Source organism: Pteropus medius, unplaced genomic scaffold (genome assembly GCF_902729225.1).
Source record: "Pteropus medius unplaced genomic scaffold, Ma_sr-lr_union100, whole genome shotgun sequence".
NCBI classification, from domain to species: domain Eukaryota; kingdom Metazoa; phylum Chordata; class Mammalia; order Chiroptera; family Pteropodidae; genus Pteropus; species Pteropus medius.
The window spans coordinates 16,306,152-16,331,094 of record NW_024345601.1 but is presented as its reverse complement, the minus strand read 5'-3'; the positions used below and the strand labels follow the sequence as shown (position 1 = coordinate 16,331,094).

At 39.9% G+C, this 24,943-nt stretch overlaps 2 protein-coding genes across 5 annotated transcripts in view; one reads left to right on the top strand and one right to left on the bottom strand.

Annotated features, from left to right (window-relative positions):
- Window positions 1-24,943, top strand: part of ZRANB3 (zinc finger RANBP2-type containing 3) — a 279,275-nt gene that overhangs the window by 204,972 nt on the left and 49,360 nt on the right. For 3 of the 4 annotated variants that reach the window (XM_039874537.1, XM_039874538.1, XM_039874534.1), the window contains exon 22: window positions 19,506-20,047. The exons of the other annotated variant lie outside the window; for it this stretch is intronic. In XM_039874537.1, the coding sequence (XP_039730471.1) occupies window positions 19,506-19,562 (57 nt within the window). In that variant the 3' untranslated portion in view covers window positions 19,563-20,047. Of the gene's footprint in view, window positions 1-19,505; window positions 20,048-24,943 lie in introns of those variants that run through there. 4 annotated transcript variants of the gene reach the window in all.
- Window positions 17,122-24,943, bottom strand: part of RAB3GAP1 (RAB3 GTPase activating protein catalytic subunit 1) — an 89,065-nt gene continuing 81,243 nt past the window's right edge. Inside the window, exons 20-24 of the mRNA XM_039874559.1 lie at window positions 23,987-24,083; window positions 23,786-23,889; window positions 23,535-23,650; window positions 22,131-22,233; window positions 17,122-18,860 (exon numbers count right to left, since the gene is read on the bottom strand). Of these exons, the coding sequence (XP_039730493.1) occupies window positions 18,624-18,860; window positions 22,131-22,233; window positions 23,535-23,650; window positions 23,786-23,889; window positions 23,987-24,083 (657 nt within the window). The 3' untranslated portion in view covers window positions 17,122-18,623. The remainder of the gene's footprint in view (window positions 18,861-22,130; window positions 22,234-23,534; window positions 23,651-23,785; window positions 23,890-23,986; window positions 24,084-24,943) is intronic.

Sequence of the window (24,943 nt, the reverse complement as noted above, 5' to 3'; positions counted from 1 at the left end):
ATTAATTTTGTTTGGATGACCTATCCATTAATGTGATATCCATTAAGGTCCCCCAATCATATTGTAATACCATTAACTTCTCTCCCTGTATGTCTGTTAATATTAGCTTTATATATTTAGATGCTCCTGCGTTGGATGCATAGATATTATATTTATGTCCTTTTCTTGGATTGACCCCTTTATTATTATGTAATTCTCTTTTCTCTTTTGTCTCTTTTCATAGTGTTTGTTTTAAAGTCTATTTTGTTTGATATGAGCATTGCTATCCCAGGTTTGTTTTCATTTCCATTTGCATTGAATATCTTTTTCCATTTCTTCACTTTCAGTCTGTGTGTCTCAATCAGAAGTGATCCTCTTGTAGGCAGCATATACATGGGTCTTGTTTTTTAATCCATTCAGACATCTGTGTCTTTTGATTGGAGCAGTTCATTCCATTCGCATTTAAAGTAATTATTTATAGGTATGTACTTATTGCCATTTTGTTAATTGTTTTTTTGTTGTTTTTGTATTGCTCTGTTCCTTTCACTTTTCTTGGTCTCTTCCCTTATTGTTGGTTTTCTATAGTGTTTAGTTTGGGTTCCTCTTTATTTTTTGTATATCTTTTGTAGGTTTTTGGTTTGTGGTTACCATGAGGTTTATGTATATCATCCTATATCTATAGCAGTCTATTTCAGGCTGATAGGCATTTAAGTTCAAATGCATCTTAAAAGCATTTACTTCTCCCTCCATGCTTTGTTTTTGACATCATATTTTATATCTTTTTGTTTAATGTATCCCCTACCTACTTATTGTAGTTATGGTTATGTTTGCTACTTTTTTCTTTTGACCTTCATGCTTGTTTTGAAATGGCTCATATGCTGTGTTAATTAAATATTTCTTTTCACCTGTAAGATTTTCTTATTTCTGGTTATGAGCTTTTCCTTTCTGCTTAAAAAAGACCCTTTAACATTTCTTGTAAAGCTGGTTTAGTGGTGACGAACTCTTTTGTAGATGATAACCTTGCCAGGTAGAGTATTCCTGGTTGTAGGTTCCTCTCTTTCAGCAGTTTAAATATATTCTGCCACTTCTCCTTTTGGCCTGTTACTTTTCTGCTGAGAAATTAGCTGATAGCCTTATGGGGTTTCCCTTATATGAGACTTGTTTTCCTCTTGCTGCCTTCAAGATTGTCATCTTTAACTTTTGCTATTTTAATTACAATATGTTTGCTTTGGGTCTCTTTGGGTTCATCTTGTTTGAAACTCTCTATGCTTCCTGGACTCAGATGTCTACTTCTACAGGTTAGGAAAGTTTTCAGCTATTATTAATTCAAATAAACTTTCTGCACCTTTCTCTATTCTCCTTCTGGGATTTCTATAATGTAAATGTTGGTGCACTGTATATTGTTCCAGAGGTCCCTTAGACTATCCCAGTTAAAATTTTTTTTTCTTTTTGCTCTTCTGATTGGATGGGTACCACTACTCTGTCTTCCAAGTCGTTAATCCATTCTTCTGTATTATCTATTCTACTATTGCTTCTTTCTAGAGTATTTTTCAATTATTGTATTCTTCAGGTCTGACTGGTTCTTTAATATAATTGCTAACTCTTTGTTGAAGTTTTCCCTGAGTTCCTCTGTACTACTCTGAAGTTTGTTGAGCACCCTTATGACCACTTATTAAGCAAGTTACTTATCTCTGTTTGATTAGGGTCTTTTTGGTGAGGTTTTTTTTTTCTTGTTCCTTCATTTGGAATGTATTCCTGTCTTCTCATTTTGTTTGACTGTTTGTTTATATGAATTAGACAAAATAGCTACCTCTCCTAATCTTGAAAAAGGGCTTTGTATATAAATGACCTGTGTGTAGACTGTTTGTGCCAGGCGGACTTCATAGGCCAGTTTGACCCAGGACAGACATGTATAGAATCTCAGGCACTGGTTGGGCAGGCTGGAACAGGCTCTGGGCAGGGTGGCCAGGTGAACATGCGAAGACAGCAGCACCCTGTTGATTCCTCTGTCCAGGGATGGAGTGGGCTTCAGGAAGGGCAGCCTGGTGCACGTCAAAACGTGGAGGCACCCTGTCGATCCACTGTCCTGGGCCACGGCAGGCTCCAAAAGGGGTGGCCCAGTGCACACTGTGGTGACTTGCAGGTGGGCCAGTGCACCTGGGTAAAGCTCTTGCCCATCCTATCAGGGTTGGGGAAGAATGTGAACAAGGGTGCCGCCCAGCACTTAAGATCCTAGAGCTCTCCTGCAGACCCTAGAGAGGCCTTGCGGTTCCCCAGTCTCATCAGTATGAAGAGCTAGCAAGGACATAGAAGATAAGGAACTCTTATCCAGAACTAGTGGCAGCAAATTTGTCCTGTCCAACTGCTTTGGGAAATAATTTGCCATTATCCCATTAAGTTGAAGGCACAGATCCCTCACCAAGTATTCACTGGAAAAACTGTGTGGACGAGGAGTCACTCCTGGGATGTTCACAGAGCACTATAGTGAAATGTCTGGACAACCAAATGTTCTCAACAGAAAAACAGATAAACTAGCTACAGTCCACCATAAAAAACTATACAGCTGTGAAATTAATACATTTAGATTATTTATGTCAATGTGAGTGATATCACAAAGTACAATCCAAGCAAGTCAGGAAGACTACATACACCATGATTTCACTTATATGAAGGTCAAAGACATCCAAAACTCGATAATATATTATTTAGGAACATATTCTTATGTAGTAAAAGTATAAAGAAAAGCAAGGCAATGGTTAACAGAAAACTCAGAGTGGTTACATTTTTGCAGGGTAGAAGAAGGGGAGTACGATCAAGGAAGGGGCCATAGGGGACTGTAAAAGTTCGGTAATGTCCTCTTTCTAAAACTAATTTGCAAGTCAAAGGTAATCGTTAGCATTCTTTGTACTGTCTAACATACGCATACATATTTGGAAATCTGAAATATTTTATAATAAAAATGGCATATAGTTTAGGTAAAAGAAGTTTTAGTAAATGTACTTTTGTATCAACTCTTGTTTACTTGTTCATATATAGTTGCAGGGTTCATTGGATTAAAGAAAGATGTAATGGTGCTTGCCCTTCAGGATCGTATGATCCCGCAGATTTGAAGAGAAGTCTTGCTAGCCTTAAGTAATAATTCATTAGATTAGGTAGCACAAAAGCTGTGAAGGATTGGGTAAAGGTATTGGGGGGTGTATATGGAATGGGCATGACCAGTTGGTAAACTGGATGACTAGTTTAGGAGAGGCAGGTGGGATTCCCAAACAGCAGGATTTTGAATGTATACTTTACCTATTGCTCAAAATCAGCCCTGAATCTTAGGAATTCTATGGAAAATAAAAGGCAGACATCATCTCCTCGTTGTGCCACTAGAACTGAGACATTTCCTGCTTACCCTGTTCAGAACTACTGGTGACGTAGAAGTTCACCAAAGCAGCATGGTGAGTATACACTTCACTGCTCTTGTCAAGTGTCCTGGTGTTTAAGTTGCAGAACAGACTAATCCTTGGGGAAAGCTCTCTTCCCAGCTTGCTGAGGGCATCATTTTGGAGCCAAGCTTATTATTTTATTGGTTACTTTTTCCTACAGCATCTTACTTCCTACTTCCCCAAACCATCACTGATTCTGAGCAGCTGTGGGCCAGGCCCTTGCACCTAACAGGTGCATCTCGATAGATATATTGCTAAGGAGGCTCAGGAGTACATACACCTTAAAAATAAGCTATCAGGAGAGCTGAAGAACAAAATACCAATTCCAATACTCAGCAAATGCAATTTATAAAATTCCTACTAAGATCTCTGCTATATGAACAGTTCCATAGATCTGAATTGACAGCAACCAAATTAATCATCAGTTAATGGACATGATTTGTCTTCCTTTATTAATTTTTTTTAAGTTCCAATGAGTTTTTATTTTTCTTTAAAATTTATTTATTTTAATTAGTTTCATGTATACGGTACATTGGTTAGACATCTATGTAGTTCGTAAAACGATCCCCCCAATTGCTTCCTCCCTCCCCTTGACCCTCCACCTAGCCAACGTATTAATGCTAACTGCATTCTCTGTGCTGTGCTCCCCATCCCCGTGACGATCCATCAGCTACTAATTTGTACTTCTTTAACCCTTCACCCCATTCTCCCAGCCCCCCAAAACTCCCATCCCTTTTGTTCATCACCAAATTGTCCATTATATTTGTGAGCCTATTTTAATTAGTTTGTTCTTTTTGTTCCTTAGGTTCCGCATATAAGTGAAATTATATAGTGTTTATCTTTCTCTGTCTGACTTAAATACCTTCTTGGTCCATCAAAGCAATATCTTTTTCCGTCCTCTTCCTTTTCATATGTTGAGTCTTGTTTTCTTATCCTTTCAGCCATTCTGCCTTTTGCTTGAAGCACTTAATTCTTTTCCATTTAAGGTACTTATTGATAGGAATGAAGTTGTTACCATTCTTTATTCCTGTTTTTGATACATGTTTTTTCTTCTTAAAGAAGTCCCTCCAACATTTCCTGAAATACTGGCTTGGTGGTGACAAATTCCTTCAGCTTATTTTTGTCTGGGAAGCTCTTTATCTGTCCTTCAACTCCAAATGATAGTTGTGCTGGATAAAGTATTCTTGGTTGTAGATCCTGGGTCTTCATCCTGTCGAATATTTTCTGTCTTACATAGTTTCTTTTGAGAAATCAGCTGCCAGTCTTCAGGGCGTTCCCTTATAAGTAATTATCTGTTTTTCTCTTGCTGCTTTAATATTCTTTCTTTGTATTTAACCTTTGGCATTTTAATTATGATGTATCTTGGTGTGGGCCTCTTTGAATCCCTGATGTTTGGAATTCTCTGAGCTTCCTGGGGTTTTATGTCCATTTCCTTCACCAGGTTAGGGAAGTTTTCCATCATTATTTCTTCAAATAGCCATTCAACATCTCGATTTTCTTCAGTTACACCAATCAGATGGATATTTGGACCCTTAATAGTGTACCGTATTCTCCTTAAATTATTTTTAAAGTCTTGCCATCTTATCTCTTGCTGTTCTGATTGTGTGTCCTTGGCTTTCCTGTCCTCTAAATAAGGCATTTTATCCTCTTCTTTATTCACTTTATTTCTTTGTTTATTCAATTTAATATACTTTTCATCTCAGATAATGTGTTCTTCATTCCAGACTGGTTCCCTTTTATAATTTCCATTTCCATTTTTATGTTTTTTATCTCTTTGTTGAAGTTCTCACTGAATTTATCTACACTTCCCAAAAGTTCAATGAGCATCTTTATAACCAGTGTTTTGAACTCTGCATCTGTTAGATTGCTTGACTCCATTATACCTGGATCTCTGTTCTATTCTCTCATATGGTTTCTGCTTCTTTGTCTTCCCATTTTGGCTGTCTTTCCTTGTCTGTTTCTGTGTACTAAGCAAAGCTCCTAAATCTCCCGGTCTTATTAGTGTGGATTTGTGAAGGAGGTGTCCAGTGACACATTCCTGAGAGGGGTTCAGCTGCAGGCCAAACTTAGACCCAGCCTGTGCCCCTCCAGGGCCACCTGTTAAAATTCAGTAAGCAATCCACAGGCGTTGTGCTTATAGTTGCCTCAAAAGGCCACACCAGAAACTTAGGCCAGCTGCCTCTAGTGTGAGTCTAGGCACTGCTCAGTAAGGAGCACTTGACTTGCTGAAGATACACCTGGATGTGGCTTAGGTGGGGCCACGAGTTGGGGGAGGTGGGATTTCAGGGAATCCTCCAGGTGGAGCGACCCATGTTATCCAGTTTGATGACATCACGGCTATGGCGGTGCTGTATGCAGCGCACTGGGAGCGGGGAGAGCTCAATAGAGGAACAATGGATACCACCAGCACTTCTGTACAGAGAGAATCTCTACTCAGCCTTCACTCAGACAGTGTCTCCCTGTAAGTCCCTGGTGACCCCTGCGCAGAGCCTAATCAGCACCGGTGCTCAGAGTGAGCAGGTCTATCACCGTGAAAATCCACTTAAGGACACGGCCCCTTTAATAGGCGCCTGCCACTATCACTGCCTCTGTCTCACTCAGCCGCTGGGGACCAGGCAGCCCCGTGTCCTTGCCCCGTCCTACATTCTGCTGTTGCAGGGTGATTTCTTAGATTTCTCCCTAGTTGTATGGCTTGTTCATCTAGATCCCAGGTGATTTTTCCTTGCTGCTGCTCCTTGTTTCCATCACAACTTTGATTTGGTCACCAGAGGGATGAACAGAGCCTCTACCATCTAAGCCATTTTTTTCTCTCCTTGTTATTTTTATAAATGTTTTAATTAGAAAGAAGCCTATTATTTCTAGTAAACTTAAGATGAATGGTAAATATCTACTTTACAACTCAGGATATTTTCCCAGAGTCTTCCATTTGTTCCTCTGAGAAATGAGGGAGCATTTGACTCCTAGCCACTTGGATCACTCTGTTGTTCTCCATTGTTACTAATCTTAGGATACTCAATACTATCTGCCACTGGAATACAGTACCATCAGAAAAGAAGAATTTGAATAGCTTAAGAAAATAAGGTTCATTCCTCATTTGGAGAAACCCAAGAGTGGGTCAGGCAACCTTCCTTCACTTCTACTTAAACCAGTTGGAAAGTGATCCTCTCTGGTGGTCATGTAGAGAAAGAGAGGAGGCCTGGGCCCCTCACTGTCTCCTCATTTTCACTCACAGGCCGCCGGTCTAAAAGGCCTAATTGCCAGGGAAGTTCCAGTGAGCTATAACTCCTCGACTTGCTCACAGAGTGTTCTGCAAACTGTTCTACCCAAGATCAGTACCCCTGATGACAGAGCAGAATGGACAATTTACTCCCAGAGAATCTGAGAGAATAGCCCAAAGGGGGCCGCAACCAGTATCTTTGTTAAAAATTTATACACATTTGCACCCTTTTCCTGCTGCATACATGTTTGTTTCTATATGGAAGTCTTTTCCGACTACCAGGAACAAACCACCCCACCCACTGGCTCAGAGGAAAACTTATGGTGGTTTTCAGTTTCAGCACACAGGGCTGAACTGTGGAAAGATGACAGGACACAGCAGGTTCCACATGCAGGCTGTTTCCCTTCTCTGCCTGGAGTCATCCTCTGTTTTGAGAACCCGAACTCAAATAAGTGTGTGCCTACAGATAGCAAGTTTTCTCTCTGCTCACTGATCTATTCCAAAATATTTACTGAGAGAGACTCCAAATTCACTAAAGAGGGAACAGTATTACATCTGCAGGTTCCTTCTGGCAGGCATTCCTGATAAGTGGGTCTTATTGCTAAGAGGTTAAAACTCCTCTGTCATATGGCTGAATGACTTGCTGATCATCTCTCATTATTTTAGGGAAATATTTGTTTAAAGCGTTTTTCCAGTAAAGATAGATGACCTTTCTAAATGTCTTATGTAAATGATGATACATGTGCATGTGAACGTATAAAACGAAAAACAAACTTAAAAAGTTATTCTCCACAACCATAAACATCTTTTCTTTATTGTAGAATATATATATATAAAGGTATATATAGGACATCTCCCTATGGCTTATAGTCATAGTGCTCATCTTATGTGAGAGTCAGGGGGATACATTCAGACTCAACTGTTCTAGTTCCATCAAAAGACAAACAAATGAATAAAAAAAAAATTTGGCATTTTATTTGGAATTGTATAGGTCATCATGGGGAGATTGGGCATCTTTGTGATACCAACTCTTTATATACAAGAATAATGGCATATGTCAATTTTGTGCCTTTAATTTCTTTCAGTAAAGTTTTACGATTTTCTCTGTTAAAAGTTTGCATATCTTTTGCCAAATTTACTGCTAATAAATTTTGCTATTGTAAATTACATTTTTTAAATTAAAATATGCATAGTACACAGTTAAAAAGACATTTAATATTTATCCAGTATTTCAGTTACTATGGTATGGTTTTTCAGAGTATCTAGGATGCCACTTTACCCTTAAACTTTATTTTAATTGCATTGATTTTGTCATATGCAATAAAAATATCCATAGATCTCAACTAATGTCTGACAGAGAGAGTTCAAATTTGAAAATATATCTCCTAAAACAGCTCCATACCTGCTCTGACAACTTTCCTGAGAACCAACCCAGCACAGCTTTTGTCATTCAAGAGAACATCAGAACACAGGGGGAGGAAAAGCTAAGTGGGTGGAGGGGAGATGGAGGCATTCATAATTTCTATTTAAACAGATTTATTAAAAACTAGGCCTAGAAAACCAAAATGGGAAAATACAACGGTGAATCTGGATAAAGGATTTACAGGACTTTTTGTACGATTTTTGCAACTTTCTATGTGTGAAGTAATTTCCAAATGAAAAGTTAAGTAGAAGTCTTCAGGAATAACTAAAATCATGAACGTGACCATTAACTAGAGTTACTGCCACACCTTCTAAAGCATTCTTTCCTGTTCGTGACCCTCCCAAGATGGCAATGACCACGTCACATCCCTGAACATTTCTCAGCCACAGGTTAAGAGAAAACCTAAAGTTAATCTGTTGGCTGGCCTGTGGCCCACAAATTAGGCCCAACAGGCTGGATGAAAAGATGAACTGGGCTGATCAAGTGCTTCTCTGTGGAATTAGAAAAGTGAAAAACTCAACTAGCTAGCAACAGAAGCTGGTGTTGAAAGATGATGCAGAAAGGACGAGACACTGTCCTGGACCTTGAGCAAGCTGAGTGTCCAGAGGAATCAAACTATGAACAAGAGGAGGAAGCGAGCTGGTCCTGAGACAAAGCCACCTGGAGCCAAGTCACATTCACGGTCATACACTAGGGTGAGAAGTCATGAATTTCTGCAGCTATGGTTCTCTAGAACCGACCAAATCCAAAAACCTCGAGATTCTAGACTTAATGAAGTCAGGCTCTGTGATGGCTTGTTTTCATTTTGAGGCCCTCATTGCTCCCCATGAATCCTTACTTGTGAGTCTTTATTCCTCACAATCAAAAGAACCCAACTAAACCTTCTGACCAATAGTTTTCCCTGTAGAGCTGAAAATTATGTGGCTTTTCATGATTTTGTAAATAGAAGCCGAAAGTCATTTATAAAGTTCTGCCATGAAATTCTACATTATAATCATTATATAAAATTACATCCCTTACCAGCTAAAAATTTGAAAACCACTCTTCCATTTAAAGCAATCCTGTCTTAGTCCACTCAGGCTGCTGTAACAAAATACCATAAACTGGGCAGCTTATCAACAACAGAAATCTATTTCTCATGGTTCTGGAGGCTGGAAGTCTGAAATCATGGTCAGGTTCTGGTGAGGGCCGTCTTCTGAGTCGCAGACTGCTCACTTCCCCTCGTGTCTTCACATGGTGGAACGAGCAAGAATGCTCTGTGTGGTCTCTTTTATAAGAACACTCATACATTCATGAGGGCTTGACTCTCATGACTTAATCACCCCCCACAGGCTCCATCTCCTAATATCATCACATAGAATTTGGAGGGGGGATGCAAACGTTCAGTCATTCTATTAAATCTTTTTCCTCCTCCCTAGCTTGCTTTCTTCACAGAACCAATTTTTCATACAGAACCTATGTGAACACAGAAAGAGGCAAATGCTGGGGGTAGTGGGGGGCAGTCAGCTGGAGTCACTTACTAGCCTTCTTGCCTCCAGACATGATTCAAACCCATGTGTCAGCCAAAGGAGAAGTGACCACATGTCATGGCTAACACATGCTGCATCCTAAGACACACAAGTGACCTGAACTGCTGACTTTCTCATGCACCTGGCCAGCTATATATGAGTTATATATGCTGCTCTTGCAGCCTAAGTTGTGCCTCCACCTTTTCTGGCTCTTCCCATCACTAATCCTGAGAGCACGTCCGATGGTCAGAAACTTAAGAGTTTTCTTCTCCACAGCAGGTGGGGGCTAAGAGGACACCTGCACCCGTGGGCCCATGCACATTTCTTTACGAGTAGGGAGCATCTGTGTGGTAAACCCTGGAGTAGATGTGAACAGTTCTAGCTGGATGCGGTTGTCACAGGATTGTATTAAACAAGCTAATGAGCTGTTTCCACCTGGAAATAGCTCGCTGCCACATCTGACAGGTTCCATAAGCCTTCTTCCCACCCCAGGGGCTGAGGATGTAGTCTTCAGGGTCTTTGAGTTCTCTGATCCTTTATAAAGTGTTATTTCAGTGATAATCTCAACAATGACTGTCAGCTGTTCTGGCTCATCTGAAGATTGGGGTGGGCACCTTTACAGTTGAGATTACTATCCCAGTGCTAAGTGAGCCGTAGACAAAGGCCAGGGATGCAAAAAGCTGTTCCTTTAAGAGGCACCACACATTATTCATGTTTGAGAAACTCTGGATTACCTTATTTATCTGTGGGAATATTATCTGCTTTAAGAACATATCTAATTTGGCTATTTGCAAAGGTTTCAGATGAAATCCTCAGTGATGAGGGTCACTGAACTTGTGGAATTGACTCGCTCCTTTTACGACCTGGGCAGGTCCTTCTTGGTCTTCCAGCAGCATCCCGTGCCTAGAGGTGGGTCATCTTTTCCTGCATGTTGGTTGTACACCAGTTTCCAGAGCAATTTTCAACCATAAACATGCAAAGGAAACAAGACTGGCTCTCCACCCAGATGGCAAGACCCGAAACTCCTGGGCTCTGTGGACAGATTTATTTTTATAGGCCTACGGCTCTGCTGAGACGCATCCTGTTGGGACTGCGCTAACTCTGCACATGCCTGTTTCAGGGAAGTTGGAGTCTTCTTAAGACTGCCCCCCACTACCCCCACTCAAGCCACACAAGCCTCTGGATGACCGCCGGCCACAGGGGCCTTTCAAAGTTATGCAAAGCGCTTTTGCTCTCCCTACAGGAGATTCAGCCTGTCACCTGAGGGTGCTTAAGAGAGGTCCATTGCTTGTAGTGCTCCCCTCCCCACCCCACCCCCACTCCGCCATCCTTTGAATATCCCAAACAACAGGAATGAAGCATAGCAATTAAGGAGATTCCTGGGCTCCTGAATCCACTGCTGCAAATGTAAAACTCTGTGCAGAGATGAGCCTCCCACCGCTTGGCCTGGCGGACAGAGGAGAAGGTTCCAGTCCAGCTTCCAAGGGTCATGTTCGGCCTCAGCCAACAAAGAAAGACGGGGCCCTCTCCCGCTGTCGTCTTCCCTCCATGACGTTATGCTCCAGTCCCAGAACAGTTCAGAACGTTTTGGGAAATTCACACTCTAAAAATATTCCCTTTTTTTCATGTAGGCAAGATAACACAAGCGTGATGGTGGGTTACTAAGAATGCAGTTCCTTCATTATATAACACAGTCAAAAATAAAGAGTGTTCTGGGCCAAAAATAGGGCCGAGAAAGAGGAATGTGAATAAATAGCACAGGCAAGTCATTATTTACTCAAATTGTCAAATGGCTGAAGAACTTAAGAAAAGTTTCGATGTGTGTCTCATCGCTTATTGGTCAGGTCTGACTTGGCCCCTGGAGGGAGCCAATGTCATTTTCCTGATACATGTTTAACATAAGCAAATATGTAGGAGGCTGCTTAAGGAAAGAACTCACTTTCCTTCCTTATCATTAGCAAACTGGTTAAGACTGAGGACTCGTGGATGACTCAAGTAATGGGTCGTGAAGCAACAGCCCATCGTCCTGTAACAGGAAGGGTGCGGATCACACTCGGAGCAGTGCTCTTGCTGGGGGGCTGCTATGGTGGCAGGTGGCTGTGCAGGAGCTGATTACGTGCCATAAATCCCCGGGCAGGCTCCTCAGGGCATCTAGGACTCATACTATCTGGCCTCACAGCTTCGCCAAGTCCTGCTGGTGTCACATACTGAATCTCTCACCCCATTACCGCCAATGTAGGTCAGAGCCATCGCCGTCTCTTGAGTTAGTGACTGCAGTTCCTAATGGATCCATGTCTAGTCTTGCTCCTGTTTCTCTGCTGAACGCCTTTCGGATCTGCTTTCCCTCAATAAGGTCCAAACTCCTCAACAGGCAGGTGAGGCTCTTGAATTGGCCACAGCCTCACTTCACTCCCCTCTCACTCTGCTCCAGATACACCGATGCTGAGTCTGGGGGCCGCGCGATGAGCCCCTTGGCCTGGAACACACTGACTTTGCCCGACTTCCCTCCCCTGTCCTTTGCCTCACCAAAGTCTACCCGACTTTATGTGTAACTTCCTCACTGAAACCTGTGACTAAAGGAGGAGAAAAGGGATCAAAAGAAAACAGTTAACTTGATGAGATGGTCAATTTTGAAGTCACTCTTCTTGTTACCAGGTAGTCATCTACAAACACCGGCTGGGTAGGCGTGTCCTTACCTTACAGTGGAGCCTGTCTCCACCAGCTAATCATTCACTCATCCACAATTGTGCCACTTAGTACAGTTAAATAACTTGTGTTTGTTATACAACTAAGTACCCTGTACCATGCTTTTCAGATATTAATTTTTGTAACCTGTTGGATACTTTGCCCCCATTTTGGCAGAGGAAGAGGTTAGGTACCAGCCCAGTGTCTGGCTGGTAAAGAAGGCTGGGCTTTGAAACTGATCTCTCTGGAGCTTTGAAACTGATCTCTCCCTGCTTTTATACATCAAGCTCCATGGCCCAGCACCAACTAGATGGGAATGGTTCATGAATGACACTTTCATGGGTTGAATTAATGATCCTTCGCCCACCCCCCAAAAAAGATATGTTGAAGTCCTAACCCCCAGCCCCTCAGAATGTGTCCTTGTTTTGAAATAGGGTCACTGCAGATGTAATCAGTTCAGATGAGGTCATCCCGAAGCAGGCTGGCTGGTGTCATAAGAAGAGACAGACACACAGGGAAGATAGTGTGTAATGACAGAGGCAGAGACCTAAGTCCTACAGCTGCAAACCAAGGAACAGCAAGGGGTGCCGACCACCATCGGCCGCTAGAAAAAGGCAGGGACACATCTTCCCCTACATGTTTCAGACGAGAGCAGGCCCTGCCAACACCTTGATTTCCAACTTGTAGCCCCCAGAACTGTGAGACAATAAATTTCTGTTTTAAACCCCTTTGTTGTGACACTTTGTTACAAGCAGTCTTAAACTAATACAGTGGCTAATTCTTTTTTTTCTCTCCTGGGAAATACTTTTCGTCCCAGGCCTGAGTACTGCAGACAGTCAGCTCACCAGCATTGAACCAAACTAGAGCTCTTCCAGCACAAGCCAGCCCAGCCTACACACATCTCCCTCACAAGCCATACACCTGCCTTATTGTAGAACAAAGATGAATACGGACCTGCAAACTTAAATAAAAAACAAATATTCTTTCATGGTTTTGCATGAAAACAAAATCCAGTTTTCAACCTGATAGGGAAGAAATATAACTTTCTTAGAGAGGCTCATTCAGCTGGAAAGCAGCAATGTTTCAGACAAGAGCAGGCCCTGCCAACACCAGAGGCGTGTGCCTCTGAGCTGGCACAGATCTCTGCCAGCAGCTGCCCAAGGCCCCAGGCTGCCGAGTCTGGCCTCATGGAGCAGACAGAAGATCATGTCCCCAGAGACCGAATCAGAGACTGGGCCATATTCCTGTCCTCTCTGAGCAGGCCGAGTGCCTTTCATTGGCTGATAAGCTTACTCAAGAATACACCCTGCAGTAGGTGAGGCTGTTCATTTGGCGGGGGTGGGGGGGAGGGCAAGGGAGTGGGAGAAGGAGGTGGCAGATTTATCCATGACTACCTGTCAGGGGAAAAACTACTGGCAAAAAAAGTCATGCTACTATAAATTAGCTTTATTTTGTTATTTCAAGAATTGGCCAAGCCCACTTTCACAGGCCAACACCAAGCCCCACTTCTCAGAGCTAAAGAAACACTGGCAGCAGTCATCTGGCTTTCAGGAACTAATATTCTGAAATGTTCTGGTTTCATGGTACCCAATGGCCAAAAATAAGAGTCCAGAATATTCGAACCCAGCAGTGGGGCCTCTTTTGCCGTAAGAGGCATTCATTCATTCATTCATTCAGCATTTGTTGAGTGCCAAGCCCTATTCATTGCCCTGTGTGCCCAGAAGAGAGGACCAGGCAGCAGCTGTGGGCAGGGACTAGGGTTACAGTTGGCTTGAATCCCACTAGACAGTGGCTTCACACTCTTGCCCTCTTCTGTATCCCGCCCACCTCCCCTGCCCTCCAGTTCCTGGCAAGGAACAGCGTGCAACAACCAAACCCTACGTGGCTTGGGGCAGAAGCATTAAGTACACCAACCAGTGCTGGGGGTGCCAATCTTCCCTCCAGGCAGTCACTTCTCTGTTCTTTCCCAGTATGAATTTTATTACTTCTCTAAATGCATTTACTACTCTGCGTGCACAGCTTTGCAACAGTCACTTCTCAGTCCTCTTCTTACTTGACATCTCAATGGCATTTGACACAGTTGATCAACTCCCACCTTCAACTACTTTTTTTCTTGGTTAGCACAGTTCTGGTTTTCCTTCTAAGTCAGTGGCTCCTCTGGCAGTCCTCCTCCTCTTCCTGACCTCTGGCTCCACTCCAAGATATTCTCTTCACATTGTATTCATCCCTTGGGGATCTCAAACTGTCTTATGGCTTAAGCACTATCTACATCTAAATTTCCCAATTTATAGCACAAGCCCTAACCTTTTCCATAAACTCCAAACTTACAGAATCACTTGGGTATTTCATTAGTTATCTATTACTATGTAACACTGTCCCCAAATTTAGCAGCTTAAAATAACATTACCTCACACTGTCTGAGAGTCAGCAATCTAGGAGCAGCTTCACCAGGTAGCTAATTCTGGCTCAAGGTCCCTGAGGAGGCTGCGGTCTTCTGTGGCTCAGGAGAGTCCACTTCCAAGCTGGTTCACACGGCTGTTGGCAGGAGCCCTCAATTCTTCACCATGTGGGCCTCTCCTAAGAGTTGTTTGTAATGTGGCCGCTGATGTCCCCAGGGTAAGTGATGAGAGACCGACGCACACACACACCAACACTTCTTCCATGTTCTGTTGTTGATCACAGAGACCAGCCCTGGTACAACAGAGGAGGTGGAGGGACGGAGACTACACAAGGATATAAATATCAGGAGGTCAAAGATGGGGATAGTTGGGAGCCACCTTAGAGAATGGCTACCACAACTATCTAACTGATAATTAATATATCCTAACTCAAAATCTTTACTCATACCATCCCCCAAAAACTTGCTCTTCCCTCAGTCTTCTCCATTTCAGTAAATGACATTTCACTCACTCAGGTCCCATTCAAGTCATCCGTGAATCGTTCTCATACCCTCATTGATTCCATCATCAAATTCTGTGCACTTTACTTTCAAAATATACACTGCATTCTCCACAGCAGCCAGAGTAGTGTTTCTTTAATGGCTGATCATGACACTCCCCTGTTCAGAATTCTCCATTGGCTTCCTCTTTCAATCAAGAAAACAAACTGAAAATTTTGCATAATCTGGTCCCTGCCCTTTGTTCCTTCACTTTCTTCCCTTCACTTACTCTTCTCTAACCAATGGCTTTTCTTCTGTGCCTCCAACAAATCATTGACTCCCACCTCAGGGCTTTGCATTTGCTAGCTCATCTAAAATCACCTCCCAGACACACATAAGACTGCGTCCCTCACTTCATTAAGGTCTCTGCTCAGATGTCACCACCTCACAGGCCTTCCCCGATCACCTGTCTAAAAAGCACTCTCCCTCCTCTTAATTTGTTTAGACCTGGTGTGCCTTAATGTAATCTCCATGAGGGTCTTTTATATTTCCTTTTCATTGCTGTATCCTCATTGCTCAGAATAGTATCTGGCACACAGCTGGCACTCAGTAAACATTTGCTGGACTAATGAATGGAATTACAAATATAAATGCTTACTAGAATTTAAGAAATTTCAGCCCAAAGAAAACTCTGAATTATCATATTGGTATAGAAATACAAAGGTGTGGGAGGGCCCGAGTGAGGACATTTCATGTTGGTTCCACAAGCATGTCAGGCTCTTTGCAGCACATAACAAAGCACAAAGAAGAAAAAAAACACTGACGATATAATTGCTACTTTCCAAATAAGTACACGTCTAGGACATGTATATAGTTTCCTAGCTTCTCCAATCCATTTGTCCTGCTATATAGTTTGATCTAAAACTCACCACATTATTCCCTTGCTTAAAACTTCACCTCACTACAGCCCTGAAGATAAAGCCCAAACTTCTTGCTGTAGCTTATGCAGAACTTCTTGATCTCACCTGAGTTTCCCTCACCATCTTCATTTCTTGCCTCTTTCTACTCTGGGTAACACACTCCAGCCAAATTGAAATGCTAGCTATTCTCCAAAGATACATTTTCTTTTGTTTCTGAGTTTTTGTCTACTCTGTTTTCTCTATCTGTAACACTTTTCGTATCTCCTCCTGTATCAGTTAATTTTTTCCTGCATAACAAACTTCCCCAGCTTCAACAGGTTCTTTGCACATCTCAAGGTTCTAGCAGCAAGGGAAGGCAAGACCCGATGTGCGAGTACTTTTCAAGTCTCTGCCTGTGTCATGCTTACTACTGACTCCACTGATCAAAGACATGACTAAGTCCAGACTGAAGGGGTGGAAAAATAAATTCTACTTCATGGGAGCAGCAGTACAATTACAATAAATTAGGGGCAAACATACAGGGATGGAAGGAATTATTGTAGTTTTTCTTTACGAGTAATTTACCACACTTCTCCCCACCTCTTTGTTAGCTCCTACTCATCTGGTCTCAGTCTAGAAATCACCTCCTCTGGAAAGATTTTCCCGATCCCTAAAGCCTGAGTGAAAAACTTCTCCCGTGAAACCTTATATTCACTATTATCGCATCTATTACTTCCTATGGCCAATGAATGAATGAATCAATGCATTTATATGATAAATGTTGGACCTCCAATTCATACAGTTGACTGTACTCTCCATTTTATGGCAATGTAATATCAGCTTTCCCTATCTGATGGGAAGGTCACTGAAAAGAGGGAGTGTATTTTGGTTTCTGTTTTATCTTTAAAGTATCTATGAAATAAACACAAAATAAAAGTAAAATGTGGTAATTTCCATTAATAAAAAAAGGTACGAGAGGGTTCTTGAGACTCCTGCAAGATCTAGTGGGCTGCAAATATTTAGGAAGATCTGAGACAGCACAAAACTGAAAGTTACAAAACGCTCATCAGAGGGGAGAAGAGAAGAGAAAATTAGCCAGAGAAAGCAACACTTTCCTTTTTATTAGATTCATGTCTTTTTAAAGTCCAACCTCTCTTTGTAAAATGTTTCTTTGTTTTTAACTTCCTCATTATAAAGCAGACAAACTCTGTCCCTGAAAATGTTTTCTACTTGGTACATCACTCAGTGCTCAGGCCTGCACTGTGTAGGGCACCAGCAATCAAGTCCATCATTTCGGAGAAAAACACCATGAAGGCCAGGAGGTAATCAACCAGGGCCTCCCCTCCTTCTCGTACACATACACACGCACACACATGTGTGCATATATATACCTTTATGTGTACACATACACACTTTTTTATATAAAAATAATATAACAGGTTTACACAGCTCTACTAATTCTTTGAAGTTTCACAGCAAGGTCTATGCTCAGTATACTATTTTTTACTTTGGATTAAAGTGGGAATTTTAGGCTTAAAAATAGATTTAAGATTACTGAACAGAAGCCGTATAACAGATTTATTAAGTTCTGATCAACAGGTAACTAGAAATATGTAGCTGTTATCCTAATGCTCGGTACTACAACACATCCCAATCAATTATTTTCATTTTAACTAAAATACAAAAGTAAAATAGTTCACTAAAATAATTTTCTATTCATTATGTTAGCATATATACCAAATTATACTAACTGCATGATAATCTCTATGAACCAAGGCTATCTTTTTAGCATGTGTTGATCTCTACTTCATTAAATACAGTACCAAGACCGCAACCACAGAAAAAAGAATGCATGCTGTACAACAAAAATAAGAGCACGACAATTTGCAGGTTGATATCTAACTTACATGGCACCTAAAACAAGTAAGAGAAACAAATCTTACAAGATAGATATCAAACTAATTTGCAGCAACATTTAATATATAGTTTTATCAGAAGGAATACATTTAGGTCACAGTTATATGGAAAAACACATAAACTGAAATTCTAGGCTTTCTCCTAGAATATTCGAAATGCTCATAGAAAGTACAATAAAGATGGCCATCAGGTGACTGAATAAACAGAATGTCATTTAGTATTTTAAAAACACAGATTCTGGGAATAGAAGCTACCACCAAAATATCCAGAAATCTGAGTTAACAGACACTCTATTCTGGATACTTGATACTAATAAATACAAGGAGCGTTTACACACTATGAATGCAAGGCAATAGCCTAAGGGATAGTCACAGAAAAGAATAAGTGAGCACAATCTTGCCAGAGTGAGTACAGAGAGCTCCTGCTATGTTTTGATCCCCAACCCCACCCCACAAAAGATTTGGGAAAGAAATCTTTCAGTAGCTCAAGCCCATTCCCTCTGCTCCCACCAAGACACAACACAGCTCAAGCTTGGCGTCACATCTTTCGGATGCTGGTATGATGCTTGATCATTCAACTGGACAGGCCCTGCTCATGGCCTCTAGGGCTCTGACTGGCTCAACCTCCCTCCCACCGAAGGGGTCAACATTGTCTCTGACGCCACAAGTGAGGTAACTCTAGAAGAATTAGAAGAAGGAGGTATCTGATGAAAAGGCACCGGCCAGTCTGAAATCCTCTTTGGTGAGAACACTGTACATGCGCTGAGGCAGCGCTCGGGAGTAGGGGGCGGGGCGGGGCACCGCGGTGCGCAAAATGAGTTCCCGGCCAGCAGGGGCTGGGAAGTCTGACACCGAGTTCTGCCGTCTCTCTTCTGGGGAGCCCATTCTCTTCAGTTCCTCCTCCGGTGGAGCCATGGCTGCAGCCTTGAATAGAATCAAATGCTAAATTCAAGACCGAGTCAAATGCTAAACTTAGATCATTTTGAAGGGCAGATGAATAAACATGATAAACACACAGAAATGTTCTACATTATTCAGTAATGCAGTCAACTATGTTGTGATTACTCAAAAAAAAAAAAAAAACACAACAGAAAGTACAAGAAGCTTGAAACACTGCATGAGCAGCCAGAGATAACAAATAAATTGGTGACAGAGACAGAAAGGATAATGACTGTCAGGCAATCTGCTATGCAAAGTGAGGGTCATATTCAGACATCTGATGAAGAGGGAAAATGTACTGTTTTCTATTGGTTTCTTCTAGCAATGACACAAGACCAAGTCTGATGTCTTCAGTCCATAAGGCGCTGCTTCTCTCCAGAGTCTAGAAAAATGGTTTTTCTCCCAATTTTCAATTCTTTTTAAGGTTCATTTGCCAAATTAAAACTGGGAACACTGTTTTTGTTTGGTGGGTGGCTAATGTGCTCAGTAGTGATAGAAATTCATGTAATGTAGCAATGGCCACAAAAGAGAAGTTCACAATATTAAAGGCATCTATTTTTTCATTAAAACTGCATAAAATATATATTTAGTTAGAGCCCTCATTTTAACTGATTACTCTATTTCTTTCAGGATACCACTGATTTGGGAAAAAATTGTTTTGGCAATGGAAATATGAAATTATGCTAAACATCAAGAAAAGTATGCCAAATCCAGACTGCTAAAGAGCGGTTAGTCTTAATGACCTTATGAAGTTAGAAGGATGGGAAGAACAAGGAACTGAGGGACAAAGGCTATTTCGTTACCTCATCAGAAGATTCAGTCAGCTTGAGAAAGGGTGAGAAAAGAAACAATGATGAAAAGTAAACAAGCAAGATGGTTTTTTTAAAAAGAGCTAAACGAGAGATTTCAAGATTATTTCAGAAAGCATGCACTACATTAAGGAACATGATACTATCAAGAGTATCAAGACAAACACGCACCACATACAACACACCTAGCTATCAAATTGAGCAGACATACCCACTATTCATGCATCAGATGGTTCAACAGGTATACAGTGTCATTTAATGGGGAAATGATTTAACAAAAAGCTAGCTCTTTTACTAGAGAATTCAGATGCTAAAAAAAAGTGCTCATAGCTTGAAAAATAATCCAATAAATTTAAGAATAGGTGTCTCAGAGCTATTCAATTTAGCAAGACTGAAGCAAAATTCAGTCAGTGGTTTATTTGCTGAGTTCCATTTAAGTTTGTGTGTGTGTGTGTGTGTGTGTGTGTGTGTGTGTGTGTGTGAAGAGAGAGAGAGAGAGAGAGAGACTGTGACTGAAACATAATCCTAATGAAATTTATTAAATGTATAATTTTAAGAAAGTTTTAAATATGTAAAATTACTATATGCTATAAAAATTCTCAGTGAAATTTCATACTTTTAAAAGTTAAAATCTTAATTAGTAAAACTGATATACAGTGTCAGTAAATTACGAAAAGTTACATGAATAAACCTGAGTGGTTTACATTAGCCAGACATTTAAGGGCTGAGTGCTTGTTATATGATTATAGTCTGCCAAATCCCTAAAAACATTCACCACAAGGTTTGAAAGTTTTAAAACTGCATAATGTGGGATAAATGTACAACTTCAGATTAGCTATGCAATGAGGCCACTGAAAAATGATGCACTTTTATATTTACTGATGTAGTAAGATAATTATATTAAGTGGAAAATAAGAATAAAAGTAAATTACATAATACAATCCTATTTTGTAAAATATACATAGATTTGTATACACTAGATGTCAAATATTGACAGTGATCATCAGTGGACAGTGAGATATGATTCTTTTCTTTACAATGAGCCTTTTCTTACAGTCTGGAGGGAAAAGGCTATTTCCAATTTGGGGAAAATAATTTTGTTTGACTAATCAAAACAAGTAACATTCAGCATTAAAAATATAAATACTTTAGATTTTAAAGCCTCAACACACAGTATTAACAACTGAGGAAAGAGGAAAGAGTTTTTGCAATATGAGGAAAATTCATATTGATAACAAGGAAATGTGCTTATAAGCTTCTGGCAAGTAAGCTAGCAAAGATATTACAAGGTGTAAAAACAAACTCAGTTCTTGGTGTCATGCCAGAGACAAAAACAAAGTAAACCAAAGCAATTATCTATTGCTCTAATTTATAACGAAGTAAAATACTTAGTTTTTAACTTGAAATGTTTAACTTTAGGGGACCATAAATAATCCCAGGTTTTAGTTCTTCTTATAAATTCAGATCAGTATATTTGGCTATGATTTTGAATATATTAATTAGATGTACTTCAGATTGACTTAAAAGAGATTATCAAGTTTTTATTCCATGTGTAAACCCATGAAAATTCTTCTTATTTGATTCTGAGAATTACACCTTCAAAACTGGGTCATTTTAGTGTCCTCACAGTGCTGGGTAACGAGCACCCTGTATTTAGTGCACTTCATGATATTTTTATTAGAATCTTTAATATTAATGAGCCCTGACATGAGAACATCTACGGGATGCCAGCACCTCTTAACCGGTACATAAGATCTGTATAGAAAATATCAGCACAAAGTATAAGCAGTATCATCTTCATAAAAATCCAAACTTTAATAGCTTTAGAAATGTCAAAAGATACTATATAATTTTTAAATCTCTGCTTTCATTAATAGAGGTAATGACAAAGACAATTTTTCAAACCAGGCTTTCTTTCTGTGCTAAAGCCTAAGTTTCCATAGTCCCAAAAATCTGAAATCTTGTTCTTCATTCTTATGAAATCTCTGAAGTTAGATCTCTTCACCATTACAAAAATAGTTAGATTTACTAACTTTACAAGCTAAGTTGTGAAACCATTTGCAGTACATGGAGTTTAAAATTGGTAAAACTCGATTCTAATTCGAAAGTGAACAGGTTTTTTTTTTTTACAGCACAGCACTGGACATGTCTAAACAAGTCCTTATCATAGATTCTGTAACAATGGATTTCAGACCCTTCTAACTTCTGAAATTTAAGTCCTAAAATATACTTACCATTTTATTTCAACATGCAAAGTAGCAAAAGGATTTCAAAAAACTCAAAAGTCACTGTTGAGAGTCATTGTTTCTTCAGTGTTCGAACCCAAAGCCCAGACTTACACTCAGCTAGCAGCTTTATAGTCAGCCATGTATGGGAATCAAAACAACATCCTACTGAGTAGAGGTCTAGAGAGATCATGATACAATCAATAGGGAATCTCACATACCCTCTGTGCATTCACAAACAGCTTGTGAATAATTCTGCCAGCATGTCCTCTTCCTGCACCGATGACTAACACTTCAGGCTGCTCTAAAAGGCAACTCACAAACCTAGGAGAGAGAGGTAATGAAAGCATAGAAAGCGAGCAGCTCGGTTCACATTATGTCAATCCTCGCAGATTAATTTTGTGGACAAACCCTAAAATTGATACTGCCTAAACCTACCAAGGCTGGAGCGGAAATTTCAGAACAGGATAAACTGACAACTGGAATTAAAATCTACACAAATGACAATCTTACTGCCTTTCGACTATTTTTATAAAATTGGTTAAAAGCCCATCTCTATCTAAGTGTAAAAAGAAACATTCAGTACAAGATCAAAAAAAAATGTTGGACAACAAAACAAAGTGTAATTTATTCAGCAAAGCAATGATTCATATTTCTTGTTTTTGTAAACTGCCATTTTGTGCTGGAAACACTGTATTTCCAAGTATATCATAGATAACATGTGGTGGAGCTAACAGAGTGGAGGGCACAGAGTCACCAAGCCTGCACCACCTGCTCACTAATTCATACTGCCTTTTTAAAAACGATTAGAGCTTATTCTTCTCATTTAAAAGAAGGAATTTTCAAAAGCAAAGAAGGTTGGGAGAAAATTTCACTCAACAAAAGATATAAAATTCAAACAAGAACTTGTTAAAAGCTATAACAAATGCCTTGTCATATAATATTAATTATTTAGCATCAATAATGACATTCCTGTGGAAAGGGTAATGACAATGTTAACATTATAACAGATTCAAGCTGATGAAGTAGCTAATTTGGAAATGCTACCACCAACAAAAACACGGGCTCACACTAACAGGCTCCCCTGGTTATGGTGCTGAGTCACAGAGGGAGGAAAAGACTGAGCTAGTCATTCACCTCATCCTGGAAAGAGCATCTGGACACTTTTGAAATATATTCACAAAGTGCATAATATATGCACCTTTGCTATCATAAATCTTTTTAAAAATTAAATGAATATTGAGCAGAAATACAGTTGCAGAATACCTCAGACTGTGGTTAAGGTACAGTGAGAGCTGAAAGCAAAGCTGTGGGGCATTTCAAGTAACAAAGAGGAAACAGCTCCCCCACAGGAAACTGCAGGCACCACATTTCTCAGAGCTACAAAAAGAGACGGGTAAAACTTGCTTCTAAAAGTGGCAGGAATGGAGACACCTAGCAAATAATCAAAAAATACAGTAGGGGTCAAATCCTATGATAATTAGGTATTTCTCTGCCTCTAGCCAATGCTTGTTACAAATATAGGAGAACCATAAATCAATCTCAATATTCTATTAAATTTTTCTAAATAGAGTGGTGGCTTTTCCTACTGCAGACAAAAATGAGTTAGTCAAATTAGCAATTACCTTTCAAGATCTTCTTTTTCCTCCTCCTGTTCACATTTCTCAGTTCCAAATTTGGCTTTCAGTGAGCGGGCTCTAGCAATTATAGCTTCCACATTAGTAATTTGATGAATGATTTCCTAACAGTGGAAAAGGCAAAGACATACATTAGAAGATAGCAAAAAAAGCAAAGCCTTTTAAAAATGTATCTTTAAAGTAATTATTGCCAACTGAAGAGAATGCATGGCAAGATCCTGACATGGTATCAAACTTACTTCCAATTTCTTGTCTTCTGGATTGGGGAAGTGCAAAACTTTACTGGAATGAGATATTATTTGCTTTATAATCTTCTTAACTGAAGAAATGTTCTCCAGATTTTCTATTTTTAAAAAGATCAAAGCCATCATTAAATAACTTAGGCAAAAAAACCTTTCATTTTTGGAAATAACTGATGACTAATCAAGTAAGACATTTACCTTCTTCTTTTACCTTGAGTAAGGCTGCATGAATTACACAAGGTAACAGGTGCCGAGCAAGGTCTGCAGGTTTCTGTATTGCCAGATAGTGCAGCACCTGAAGGAGGCACAAAGTCAAATAAATGATCAATGCAGGTGTCAAAGAATAAAGCGGCCATTTACGCAAGTAAAAAAATCCTCTGAACCACTGAGCACATCTGTTAAGAGTAGTGCTCTCTTAGTACCTATCCCTATTCATCCAAATAAGTAGCTACTACTCTCAAAGGTAAGGATAATGTTACTGAAAAGAAATAAGTACTTCAGTCTTTAATAATGTTGAATATGCTCATAAAGTTTTTTTCCCGAGTCCATATGTAATACATGCAAATTAGGAACAAAAAAAAAATAAAAACATCTGTAAATTATACTAGAAATAGAAATAGAAATTAACGGTGGAACGTTTTCATTCCAAGATTTGTTAAGACATTGAATACACATAATATATTAAGAGAATGAATACGAAGTATGTAAAATACTGTTTTGTAACTTGCTGAGATTTCTCACTTCACGTTTCTAAACATTCCTAGGGACCTCCCCTTAATTTGTTTGTTTAGTTGTTTTGGTTTATCATTTTTTCCAAAATGAAAATTATTTTATTTTTCTGATTATAGAAATAGAGAAGTAAATGTAACACATGGAGCCAACCTTTAAGCTCCTTATTCATCAGCAGTAAAAAGAAATCTCATAAGGTGAAGCTGACTGATAATGCTCATAGATTTCAAAAATTAAATAAGTAAATAAGTAAATACATACATACATATATACATACAAACATACATACATACAGGGACGTGTAATGCAAAAGTTCTCCAGAAATCCTACTTCTGAAGGAACACATTTTTGCGTTTATCTTCTCAGACTTATTTCTATGCCCATTTAAACACACAGATATAGATGCATATTCAATTTCGTAACAAA